This window comes from Bombina bombina, chromosome 7 (genome assembly GCF_027579735.1).
Source record: "Bombina bombina isolate aBomBom1 chromosome 7, aBomBom1.pri, whole genome shotgun sequence".
NCBI classification, from domain to species: domain Eukaryota; kingdom Metazoa; phylum Chordata; class Amphibia; order Anura; family Bombinatoridae; genus Bombina; species Bombina bombina.
Window position 1 is genome coordinate 551,243,598 of NC_069505.1, and position 13,723 is coordinate 551,257,320.

Sequence of the window (13,723 nt, forward strand, 5' to 3'; positions counted from 1 at the left end):
AAGTCATTGTAAACAGATTTAGGGGAAACCTATTTAATAGTATGCTGCTCCTTTAAAGGGACACTGAACCCAAATTTTTTCTTTTGTAATTCAGATAGAGCATGCATCAATTTTTCTTTGTTCTCTTGCTATCATTATTTGAAAAAGAAGGTATCTAAGCTTTTTTTTGGTTTCAGTACTCTGGACAGCACTTTTTTATTGGTGGATGAATTTATCCACCAATCAGCAAGGACAACCCAGCTTGTTCACCAAAAATGGTCCGGCATCTAAACTTACATTCTTGCATTTCAAATAAAGATACCAAGAGAATGAAGAAAATTTTATAATAGGAGTAAATTAGAAAGTTGCTTAAAATTTCATGCTCAATCTGAATCACAAAAGAAAAATTTTGGGTACAGTGTCGCCTTAATGGCAGAAACAGATTTTTATGTAGAAGGGAAAAAAATAAAGAAAAACCATCTATAGATATTATTGGCCTTGAGAAAAAAAAAATGACAGAGCTGTTTATTTATTATTTTATTTTACAGGTACATACTGTATGTCCAAATCCAGAATTCCAAAATCCAATCTTTTTCTACAATCCAAATTTTTCACTAATTTTTTTTTATCAAAATCAAATCACAAAAGTATTAACAAATTATATAAACTACCTTTAGTTAGATGTATAAACTGTATTATGACGTAAATATTGCCTAAATAACATAAGATATTGCTGTTTACAACTGGTCCCATCCCCCTTGCCAAACTGTCCCCATTTTACAGGTGCAAATATTCCAAAATCCAAACCTTTTCCGATCCCAAGCAGTTTGGATAAAGGGTTTTCTACTTGTATTACAACATTGAATAAGCACCTTAAGATATGTTTATTAAATAAGGTCCTCAAATGTTATCTGTATATTTCCCCTCTTTCCTCTACATATTAAGGTTGTATGTATCTCACCTGACACACAAGAGGAAAGTGATAAGTCTGAATATGAAAACCATCCAGACCGAGTGGGAATACAGCAGCGAGAGCGAGTATACAGCCAGCAGCGGTCATATCGTTCAGATGAGGCTGAGAGTTCTGGATGTACCTGTTGGAAACAAATAGCCATCACTATATGTAATATGCAGAGAAAACAATGTTATCTATTTCTGAAGAAGGAAGAGTAAGAAATCTCTAAAATTACATAATAAAACTGTTATAGTTTCCAGGAAATTAAGGCAATTTAATCAGAACTTATCCCTTACAGGGAGTTAATGCACTAAGCACATAAATAAATATCATCTACGTTTCTCACCTATGGGAGGAAATTATAGTATTAATACATCCTGCCCTCTAGGGAAAGAAAAGGCAGTGTTCATAGAAATGTGTATTAGCTATGTATATTGTCCCCTTCAGGAAGGAAATGCACTCAGCACATAAATAAATATCATCTACGTAGCTCACCTATGGGAGGAAATGATAGTATTAATACATCCTGCCCTCTAGGGAAGGAAATGCAGTGTTCATAGAAATGTATATTAGCTATGTATATTGTCCTCTTCAGGAAGGAAATACACACAGCACATAAAGAAATATCATCTACGTAGCTCACCTATGGGAGGAAATTATAGTATTAATACATCCTGCCCTCTAGGGAAGGTAATGCAGTCTTCATAAAAATGTATATTAGCTATGTATTTTGTCCTTTTCAGGAAGGAAATGCACTCTGAGCTATGTACCTAATCTATGATATATGTGTGTGTGTGTGTGGGGGGGGGGGGGGTATTGTGCATAGAAATTAATGGCTATGTATCTTGTCCTCTTCAGGAAAGAAATTCACTCTGCATAGACATTTACATTACCAGTAATTAATTAATGGAAATTAACCTTTGTTATGTATCCAATTCTCCACAGAGAGGAAATACACTCTGCATATAAAGTATTATTAGCTATGTATCTTATCTATGGGGAGGAAATTGATAATAGCAATGTACCCTGACCTCTAGGGGGAGGGAACGCACAGACATTAAAGGGATAGTAAAGGCCAAATTAAACTTTCATGATTCAGATAGGGCATGTCATTTTAAACAACTTTCTAATTTACTTTTATCATAAAATTAGCTTTAGTCTCTTGGTATTCTTAGTTGAAAGCTAAACCCAGGTAGGCTTGTATGCTAATTTCTAAGCCCTTGAAGGCCGCCTCTAATTTGAATTTATTGAACAGTCTTTCACAGCTAGAGGGATTTAATTAATGTGTTTCATATAAATAACATTGTGCTCACGCACATGGAGTTATTTAAGAGTCAGCACTAATTGGCTGAAAAACAAGTCCGTCAAAAGATCTGAGATAAGTAGGCAGTCAGCAGAGGCTTAGATACAAGGTAATTACAAAGGTAAAAAGTACATTTCTATGACAGTGCTGGTTATACAAAACTGGAGAATGGTAAATAATGGGATTATCTATCTTTTAAACAATAACATTGTTGGTGTTTTCTAGTCCTTTTCGTATCATTTAGGAATATAGGTGACATAAAGGAGGCTGCAGGCTTCATTAATCTAATCTGGGATATCACATGGGTGTGCAACTGACCTATACTGTACATGATTTGATTTCACACTTGCATAATGTAAGCTGCAGGGGGCATGCATTTGATCTGTGGTTTCAGCTAGACTTATATGTAGCAAAGTATTGTCTCTCTCTATGTGATATACCTGCTTTTGTATCCACTTGTGTTATAACCTTTTCTTATCACTAAGTACTGCATATTATAAGGGACAGCGTACTGTAATATTAGTTTTCACTATGTGTTTCCAACAATATACTAGCAACAGAATATAAAATGTATAGGAAATAGTCCTTTTTAGGTTTATTTTTTGTATATGAAATAGCTGCTTATCCTCTTTAAAACCACAACCCTTTAAAAGGGACTAAAAACTGTAGAGAGATCAGACCTCCTTATCTTACCACTATTTACACACAGAAGTGCTTCCTTATCCTATCTCTGTATGTAAACCAAAACCCAGAATTTAAAGAGAACTATTCAAATTAATATTTTAGTACACATTACTCCCAATCTCCACTGGGGTGTTATTTCGTTTCATGAGCCTTGTTTGCATAGCTTTTCTGTAGCTAATACTTACAGGCAAAATCAGCTTTTTCATAAAATAAAGATAAAGAAGCTATTTGTAAACAATTTAATAAACTCCAGCAAGTAAACTGGATCACTGAGACCACATTAGGGACAGCAAATTACTGAATTTTACAGTACATTGTCCCTTTAAACCTTAAAGGGACAATGTAATGTAAAATGTAATAACTTGCTGTATTCTCAGTGACTATGGAGGAAGGGGCAAAATATTCCTTGCGCGAGGGAACATTATTAATTAGTTCCACCACTGTACAGGACAAATTCAGATTTAATTAATTGTCTCACTGGAGAGTTCATAGAGACTCTTCATTTCATAGATCAAACTTACCGCACATGACTGTTGTAAATGTTGAATGAAAGGCAGACGAATCCCAAAAGGATGCCGAGACCCGCAAGAACAGAAACAGAGATGAAGAGCTTCTGTGAGACGTAGCGAAATGTGGTGATAACTTTAGTGTGATCAGTTGGAGGAGATCCCCCTTAAAAAAAAAAAGACAGAAAATAAGAACGGAAATGAGAACGAGAAGAAATAAGTATCTATACAATCACAAGGCTCAGTATATGAAACCTTGGGACATCTGCTATTAAAGGAGGGACATGAAACCTAACATTATTTTGTTAATGATTCAGCTAGAACATAGATTTTAAACAACTTTCCAATTAACATCTATAATCAAATTTACTTTGTTCCAGGGCCAGTGCTACAACAGAGGCAGACTATAACCACCTAAGGGCACCCCTGCAGGGGGCAGGATCAAATTAGGTTCATGACAAATTGTTTTTTAAGTGTATATATTTTTTTCTTCCTTACTTGTAATTCACAGAATTGGACTCCTCTGAAACATAGACGCAGAGATTGCAGGTCAGCCAGAACAGCTGGAAGCATCTGGCTGAAATATCTCACTGCCCAGCCCCTGTGCTCTCTGCAAAACATTAGCAGCCTTTATAAAAGTTGGTGGAGCTGGTGGCGGCAGTGGGACTCACCTCCACCCACAGCCTAATGGGTATTGCTGGGGCTGATGGGCACTTGTAGGAGCACTAAAAATCCTACAACTTTTGATATACTGCAAGACATTGGTGCACTTTGTTTGGTATATATATATATATATATATATATATATGTGAGTCGAAAGAGAAATTTCTCAATAGTGAATAGGCGCACTGCTATACAATTATGAATATTATAATAATAATAATATGCTGTATGGTGTATAAATAAAAAAGTTCAAAACCAATGAGGTGGTACAGGTTAGTTCTTTCCCAGCAAAATTCTGGTATAGGGTAAGTGATAGCGCTTACCAGAGCCAACCTCAATCCTATGAGGTAAGTGATCAGCAATGGGGTATAGATGGTCCCTTGGAAACTGTAAGCTCCCTTGGCAATCTCTTGGTATCTGTTGATCCTTGAAAATGGAGATCCTGGACTCTCTTATGAAGGCAAGAATGATCCTTTGGTTCTCTCTATGGTATTTGTTGAAGTACTACAGTTTTTGGAGGAACTTGTTGGTGAAATGGCAATCTTGGACTCTCTATAGATTTCTTCTTCTTTCAGAAGCTTGGATGTCCAATATTCTCATAGATGTATAGAAATAAAGAGAGAAAACAACAACATAGAGTAGTACTGCAAAGTGATATAAGCAGAGACTGAATGTTTATCCTGGTGTAAAGTAAGTATATTATGCTTACCAGAGCAAACCTCAATCCTATGAGGTAAGTGATCAGCAAGGGGTTAAAGATGGTTTTTTGGATGTTGAGAGTAATTCCTGGTCTTTTTTCCGTCAGTGGGAATGGCAATCCTGGACTCTCTTACTCCAGCAAGGATGATCCTTAGGCTCCCTCTTTGTTGGTATCTTAAAAAATGTCTTGAGTGACCTTTATAACAATGAAATCCTGGGCTCTCTGAGTATTTGTTCTCTCTTTTGATAGTGGGATGTCCCGTGTCCTTATATGGGCGTTTCGTGCGGCCTATATATTGTAGTTTACATGGGCATTCAAGGAGGTAAAGCAGCTCCTTTTCCTTATAATGGAACTGTCCCCACAACCTTCCTGCTGCAACTATACAATGGATAAAATTCAGACATTGTTTCCACAACCTTTTTGTTGTTATTTTTATCTTATTTTATTAAACAGAGGGTTAAATTTCTGCATAATTAAAGTCGCAGGAACAAAAAGGTTGTGGAAACAATGTCTGAATTGTATCCATTGTATATTTGCAGCAGGAAGGTTGTGGGGACAGTTCCATTATAAGGAAAAGGAGCTGCTTTACCTCCTTGAATGCCCATGTAAACTACAATATATAGGCCGCACGAAACGCCCATATAAGGACACGGGACATCCCACTATCAAAAGAGAGAACAAATACTCAGAGAGCCCAGGATTTCATTGTTATAAAGGTCACTCAAGACATTTTTTAAGATACCAACAAAGAGGGAGCCTAAGGACCATCCTTGCTGGAGTAAGAGAGTCCAGGATTGCCATTCCCACTGACGGAAAAAAGACCAGGAATTACTCTCAACATCCAAAAAAACATCTTTAACCCCTTGCTGATCACTTACCTCATAGGATTGAGGTTTGCTCTGGTAAGCATAATATACTTACTTTACACCAGGATAAACATTCAGTCTCTGCTTATATCACTTTGCAGTACTACTCTATGTTGTTGTTTTCTCTCTTTATTTCTATACATCTATGAGAATATTGGACATCCAAGCTTCTGAAAGAAGAAGAAATCTATAGAGAGTCCAAGATTGCCATTTCACCAACAAGTTCCTCCAAAAACTGCAGTACTTCAACAAATACCATAGAGAGAACCAAAGGATCATTCTTGCCTTCATAAGAGAGTCCAGGATCTCCATTTTCAAGGATCAACAGATACCAAGAGATTGCCAAGGGAGCTTACAGTTTCCAAGGGACCATCTATACCCCATTGCTGATCACTTACCTCATAGGATTGAGGTTGGCTCTGGTAAGCGCTATCACTTACCCTATACCAGAATTTTGCTGGGAAAGAACTAACCTGTACCACCTCATTGGTTTTGAACTTTTTTTATTTATACACCATACAGCATATTATTATTATAATATTCATAATTGTATAGCAGTGCACCTATTCACTATTGAGAAATTTCTCTTTCGACTCACATTTCATTCAGTGACACGGGTACACTGACTCACATTTTAGGCTGCACGCTCAGTTCTTATACTTATTTATATATATAAGTTTTGTTGAACTCCCTACCAACCAAGTGAGTGCAGACATTTTAGATATTAAAAAAACCATCACATCTTCAACCATTGACACATCTTCTATATACAATCTATAACATACTAGTTAACACTCCTATTGTAGTTTTAGCGCTGGTGACCCCCCTTTCTTCCTCTCATATATATATATATATATATATATATATATATATATATATATAAAAAGTCATAATCATGCAGTGCCACACAGTAGCAGACCTACTCAACAGAGAGGGCCCCCAAAAGATAACTCAGTTGTAAGTAATAATATACATGCTGTTCTATATAATGATTTTGAGGATAGTATATAGATAGATGGACCTGCAACCTGCACTAATAAAAGGCTCCCCTGCACTAATATTTTACACATTCTGCTCACGCCTACGTATATACTGGCTGCTATAGGCCCCCCCAGCACTCGTGCCCCAGTGCCACTGCACCTGCTGCACTAATGGTAGTTCTGTCTCTGGTACCACATGTCTATTATCTGACATTAAATTGTAGAGATTTCCATAATCATTATTTAGCACATGTCCTATTTCAGTGTATATTATCTATTTATACATTGTAATGTGTTCATTTTCAGTGTGTAAATGTTTGGCATTATAATGCAGCACAGAATCCTCACAATCAGTGTATAGGAGCTCATCAGCATTATACAGGTACTGTGCATTAATTATACAGTGCAGCATGTTTATTAGCATATAGATGTCTTGCATTACCATATAGTGCAGAGTGTTGTGTTTATTGGTGTATAAATGTTCATTGTCATCAATATCAAGTGACATGTCCAAAATAAGTGCGAGTTATACTGGTCTCCTGGCCAAAAGGCCAAAACTTGACAGTACACCACTGCAAGTTAATGCGATCTATTGTAGGGTTTAAAAAATGTATACTTATGGGTAAATTTGTCAAGAAGCATTAGCAGATTCTGACAAATTTGCAATTCAGAGGGAGTCTGCAACCACAAAGTCTCTGTTTCTTATTCTAGGTGGCAGAGATAAACCATCTCAAACTTGCTTGTTCGGGGTGATTGACAGGCCATGGTCTCATGCAATTCGCTGCCCAAGGGCAGTGGGCAGGATTGAACAACAGAGATCTTTGATTGCATTTGGACAAGCTCTCGGTTTTTTATATTGTCATCACTGTTTTATTCATTATGCAGAGCCACCACTGTAGTACATTATGTCATGCAGAAATTAATTATTAAAGCTATTATAATTATAATAAATTAGATTAACAGACAAGAATGTGATGTGATAACGGAAATCTAGCCTAACATTGAATCACCATTTCTTTCCATTCTTCATTTGAAAATTGCGCATCAGTGTTAGGCTATATATATTGTATGATGGTATATACAGAGAAATTATTGCTTTTGCCTGATGAAAAAGACAAGAGAATAAACTAAACTTAAAAGGACAGTGTACTCTAATATTTTTTCCCCTTTGTGTTACCAAGTATCCATTTTACCTACTGGAGTGTATAACAAAGTAATTGAAAACACATTAAGGAGAAACCAATTTTACAGTACACCGTCCCTTTAATAATAGAAGTAAATTTAAAAGTGTATTTAAATGTCATGCTCTATCTGAATCATGTAATTTTGACTCTTTAAATGGACATGAAACCCAAACATTTTCTTTCATGACTTAGGTACAACATACAATTTTAAACAATTTTTTAATTTACTTCTATTATCAAATGTCCTTCATTCTCTTGGTATCATTTGTTGAAGGAGCAGCAATGCACTACTGGTTTCTAACCGAACACATGGGTGAGCCAATGACAATCGGTATATATATATATATATATGCAGCCACCAATCAGCAGCTAGAACCTAGGTTCTTTGCTGATCCTGAGCTTACCTAGATAAACCTTTCAGTAAAGGATAACAAGAGAAGGAAGCAAATCAAATAATAGAAGTAAATTGGAAAATTGTTTAAAATAGTTTCCTCTATCTGAATCATGAAAGAAAAAAATTGGGTTTCATGTCCCTTTAAGTCAGATATCCTCAAAATTGGCCCTCCAGATGTTTTGGAACTACATTTCCCATGATGCTCAGCCAGCTTATCAGCTGGCTGAGCATCATGGAAAATGTAGTTCCAAAACCTCTGGAGGGCCAAGTTTGCGGATGTCTGCTTTAAGTGAAAGGGGTTTAGTTTGAATTTTAATCAAACAGACAAATCATGCTTGTGCCATACAGGTCTGTGGGATTAAACTAATTGGCTAACAAACAAAACGCCTACAACTCTATTGGTTGCATTCAAATTAAAAAAATATATTTTTTTTATATTGCTACAAGAACATTTGTTTAGATAGAATAAATAAATTCCTTTAATGACTCAAATAAAAAGAAACCAAACACAGCAATAGGAGAGTATATAGTAATAGACATATAGATGAAAATCTGCGTGAGACTTACCGATCCACTTGTCATTGTTATACCACGATAGATTGTCCTTTGTGCTGTCATAATACCCAATCTTTTTATAAACGCCACCTGCAGTGACAGAGAGAGGGAGAGAGGATGGCAGTGAACAATGGAACATAAAGGGAGGCCAATCTATTTTATTGGTAAACTTGTTTACTCCTGCCGCAGCCTGTCAGAAGAGTTTAAAGAATTGCAAGGGCGACAAAACAATGCAGATGAAAGAGAGAGAATGGAGAGAGACAAAGGGACAGAAAGAGAGAGAAGTGACAGAGAGGCAAAAAGAGAGGGAATGGAGAGAAGAGGAAGCGACAGACAAAAAGCCGCTAGCAGGGGGTGTCAATAAACCCGATCGTATCTGATCGGGTTGATTGCTGTCCACTGCTCAGAGGTGGTGGACCAGTTAAGGCTCGCGCGGAAACAGATGTATTAGGCACCATACGGTGCTTAATAATTCGGCCCCAAAGAATGAAAGATAGGAGAATCATCTTTAGGGGGAAACAGAAAGGGGGAAATAAGAGATAAAAGAGAGCAGGATAGAGAGAGCTAGAGAAAGTGAGATAGTAAGATAGAAAAAAAAATAAAAAAATAATACAAATAAAATATATATATATATATATATAGATATACATGTAAGTAATCTGTATGTGATCATACTGCACTTACCTTGCAGTTGCTCAATGAGTGTCCACGCCATACGGGAGCCACTAGCATCAAAGACCACATGCCCCTGGAGAAAATATTACAGACACTAAATCGAGTACTATAAGTTATGTGATAACTCAAACTCCTATAGTAAATGTTTAGAAACTAATACAGAGAAAGAATGCCTTAATATAATAAAAACAATAAACTTTTAAATGGAGGGGTACAAATATGATTGGCTTATGTAATTAGCCAAATGCATACAAAGAGGGAAGCGCTCTACCAGGAACGAACAACAGCTCAATAGCTTGTTCTATGGCGAGTCACCACCTAGTTGCAACTTCTTTTCCATAGGAGGCCGAAACGATCATCTGGGGTGAATTTTTAATATATTTGCTATTTATTTACCTATCAAAACTATATATTTCTTTAAAGTAGACAGCCCAAGTTATTGATCTAGGCCCATTTTGGTATATTTCATGCCACAGTTTCACCACCAAATGCAATCATACTATAAAAATGATTAACTTTTTCACAAACTCTGAGTTTCTCACTAAAATTATTTACATACCACTAGTGCAATCATAACATCAATGGTTGTAAAAGCTTCTCTGGGATCCCATTTGTTCAGAAAGGCCATTAGAAGGCAGCTAATTGCAGCTGCGCATCACAGTGTCACTCTCTGCAACGATCCAGCGATCTGGCTTCATATAGTAATGGAGCACGATCAGAGCTTCCTTACTATATGTAGACAGTTGTCTTCTGCCTGAGCTGCAGTCTCCATTGTCTAAGCTAACAAAGGGGACCGCAGCAGGCGCCACAGTACGCTGGGCAAAGTTCTCTCTGACGTAGTGCAAGGGGTTAAATATCAGAGGGCAATTATGTAACTATATGGTCCAGTGTAGCTGTTAAATACGTGTGAGCAGAGACAATGGCCCAGATTCATTAAAGGTACATTTAAATGCAAAAAAATAACATGAATGGCTGATCCTAGCCATGGCACTTTAATGGAGACACTTGTTACCACTTGTTTACAAGTGCAAGTGAAACTAGGCCTATGTGTTTAACCTTTGCATTGGTATAAGTTCCATTCAGGATACACAAACATGTGAGCAAGAAACTACTCATGAGCCAATCAGATCCATCAATTGATGTTTATCAATATGTTGAACCTTATTTTTAGAACATGTTTTCCCCAAAAAAATGAAATAACAAATGTCAGACGAACATGATACGCTGGTGAAATACTTGTGCAATGCCGCCCCCTGCACATTTGCGGAGAATCGGCCGCTAGTAGGGGGTGTCAATCATCCCGATCATATCTTACGACCGCTGCTTCTTAACTTAAGTTTCAGGCAGATCTGAAACTTCGGGGGTAGAGTGCACCATCTGCTGCTTCTACCCCATAATGTCCATTTAATAATGCATAGGTAAACAATTTGTGGTAAGAAAAAAAAATTCTACTCACTGAGACACCATCAAAAGAGGAGGAGTTCATGGCCCTGTATATCTCCTGGCTTATTACGACGTTGTTGTAGTTGAAGTCTTCCAAACGTAGGCCTTTCTTAGAAAGTTCATACGCGGTCTTGTTGAGGGCGAGGGCAAGAGCCCATATGGCATCGTATGCAAGTGGTGCTTCTTGTAAACCACCCGTCACCTCTGGGTTCTTACCAAGACGTTTTTTTAGCTTCTCCATGAACTCTTGAGATGTCTGGAAAAAAATAGATTTAAAGTAGAATAAAAGTCAAAGTGTTAGAGATGGTTAAATGAGTCAATTTGATGAGGTTGGAGAAATAGTGAGGATGAGTCATGGATGTAATGGGAATTTGTGGAAATGAGTCAGAGCAGTTGGGTTTAGGAAATGAGTCAAACCAAATGAGAAAGAAAGAAGAAAATGACAAACACGTACCAGGTTGGAGATACCACGAGTGTTCTCAGGGTTTAGCATGACAATCTCAGTAGTCACATGACCCTCTACAGCTCGGGTCATCTCTTCCACTGTGCAGTTGATAGCTGGGTCTGGAATTTTAAACCAGTTGTCTGCATACCAGCCAATCAAAAACCAGACGTACTTCTTACCAAAGAGACGTTCCTTGTACACCTGGACAAGGAACATGAAAAGATGGTAAGAGATATAAAACAAGTTACCAGTCTGCATAGTGTAGTGCTATGAAAGTGGAAAAAATACTTAAATAAGACAGTAAAGTTTAAATTAAACTTTCAAGCAATTAAAAAAAAAAAAAACCTTTTTAAATAACTTCTGTCATCAGATTTGCTTTGTTTTCCTTGTAAAGCTAAAGAGTAGGAATATACAGTATATGTGCAGCCACCAATCAGCATGCTAGTTCTTAAGCCTACATAGGTATGATCTTCAATAAATGATATCAAGAGAACAAAGCACATTTCATTTCATTTTAACTTAAGTGTCCCTTTAATAGAAACATAACCTCTCCTTCGGCCATAAATCTAGATTATTTATAGCAAGAAAATCAATGGTTTTCTGTGGGAGAGGATTTAACAGAGACCATACATACCTCACAAAACACTTTGCGCGCCTCTGTCTCGTAGAATAAACCAACAATTATTCTTGCGTCCTGTCTCTGAATAAAAGAGAAAAAACAGTAAGAGAAAAATCAAGGAGAACAAGTAACCTAACGACAAAACCTTATCTATGGTGCTTAAAGGGACACTGCATTTAATAAGTTCTAATAAAAAACACAATTCAAAATACATTAAATTGCTTTTGTTTTTTTGAATAATGGATGTCCCTGTGCTGAATAAACCAAATTTTTTTATGCAGTGAGCAGTAGATATTTAGGTATGTAAATATGCACTTCCTGTTTCCCTTTATATTTAAACAGTATTTATGTTACCTTATTCATACAAACAAATATTTAAAAATGTTGAACTGCTGCTCCTTATATATAATAGAAAATAAAAATGTGAATACGATGGGGTATATTTATGATTGTGCGAGCGGACATGATCCGATATAGCGGATTAAGTCCGCTGCACATCAATAAATGCCGACAGCAGGGAGTGTCAATCAACCCGATCGTATTCGATTGGGTTGATTTCTGTTGATAGACCGCTGCTTCATAACTTTAATAAATATGTCCCTATGTCCCTTTAAAGGGAAACAAAACCAACATTTTTTCTTTCATGATTCAGATAGAGCATACAATTTTAAGCAACTTTCTAATTTACTTCTATTATCAATTTGTCTTCATTCGCTTGCTATCTTTATTTAAAAAACAGGAATGTTAAGCTTAGTAGCCAGTCCATTTTAGGTTCAGCACCCTGGATAGCTCTTGATTATTGGTGGCTACATTTGTCTAACCAATAAGCAAGCGTAACCCAGGTCTGAACCAAAAATGGGCCGGCTCCTAAGCTTCATATTCCTGCTTTTTAAATAAAGATAGAAAGAGAACGAAGAAAATTGCTAATAGGAGTAAATTAGAAAGTTGCTTAAAATTGAATGCTCTATCTGAATCATTAAAGAAAAAAATGGGTTTAGTGTCCCTTTAATATTTGTATCACCATGTTAACTGCATGCAGGAAGCATTAAAGATAGAATGGCGCTCTCACATAAAGGAGAGGACATCCAGTTTTCTGGGGGGCTCTCAAAGCTTTTATAGATATAAGGGTCGAGCATGAAACGGAATAGGATTTAATACCTTCAGGTTCTTTACAGGCACTGTTGGATCAGAGAAAAAGCTCTGCCGAAAAGTGATTTCAATTCCGGCTTCTTTTACACGTTCCTCGAGGTCATCTAAAGTCTGAGAAATGAATGTATAGATGAGTGAGAGACTCAGTGAATGCTCTAGGACATTGTTTCTTAACCGTGGTCCTCACATACCCCCTACAGGCTAGGTTTTCATAATATGCTAGTTGAAGGAGAGGAAACCACATAATTGCGCTACAGGGAAAAGCTTCCTATGTCTTTATGAAGTTTATGAGGTTTTCATGAGGTTTTCATTATAGCTGAACTAGAGCACAGGTAAAATAATCAGCTGATCAGTATCCACCTGTGCTCTTATTCAGCTGTAATGAAAACCTGGCCTGTTGAGGGTACTTGCAAACGAAAATAGAGATGATTGTAAGATGCTTTACACAGAAAGCAGTGTAATTTGATTTATATTGGCTGCAGGATTTCATTTTTTAAGTGCACTCCCTGGTCACTGCTAACTTTAGATAATGGGGCCAATAATGTCAGTTCCAGAGCAGCAATGCACTACTGGGAGCTAGCTGAAAATACCAGGTGAGCCAATGACAAGAGACATATATGTAC

At 36.9% G+C, this 13,723-nt stretch overlaps 1 protein-coding gene across 1 annotated transcript in view; it reads right to left on the reverse strand.

The window, feature by feature from the left end:
• Nucleotides 1-13,723, reverse strand: part of GABBR1 (gamma-aminobutyric acid type B receptor subunit 1) — a 276,841-nt gene that overhangs the window by 124,267 nt on the left and 138,851 nt on the right. The window contains exons 6-13 of the mRNA XM_053721871.1: nt 13,110-13,211; nt 11,967-12,032; nt 11,342-11,533; nt 10,901-11,143; nt 9,454-9,517; nt 8,782-8,859; nt 3,443-3,593; nt 941-1,073 (exon numbers count right to left, since the gene is read on the reverse strand). Of these exons, the coding sequence (XP_053577846.1) occupies nt 941-1,073; nt 3,443-3,593; nt 8,782-8,859; nt 9,454-9,517; nt 10,901-11,143; nt 11,342-11,533; nt 11,967-12,032; nt 13,110-13,211 (1,029 nt within the window). The remainder of the gene's footprint in view (nt 1-940; nt 1,074-3,442; nt 3,594-8,781; nt 8,860-9,453; nt 9,518-10,900; nt 11,144-11,341; nt 11,534-11,966; nt 12,033-13,109; nt 13,212-13,723) is intronic.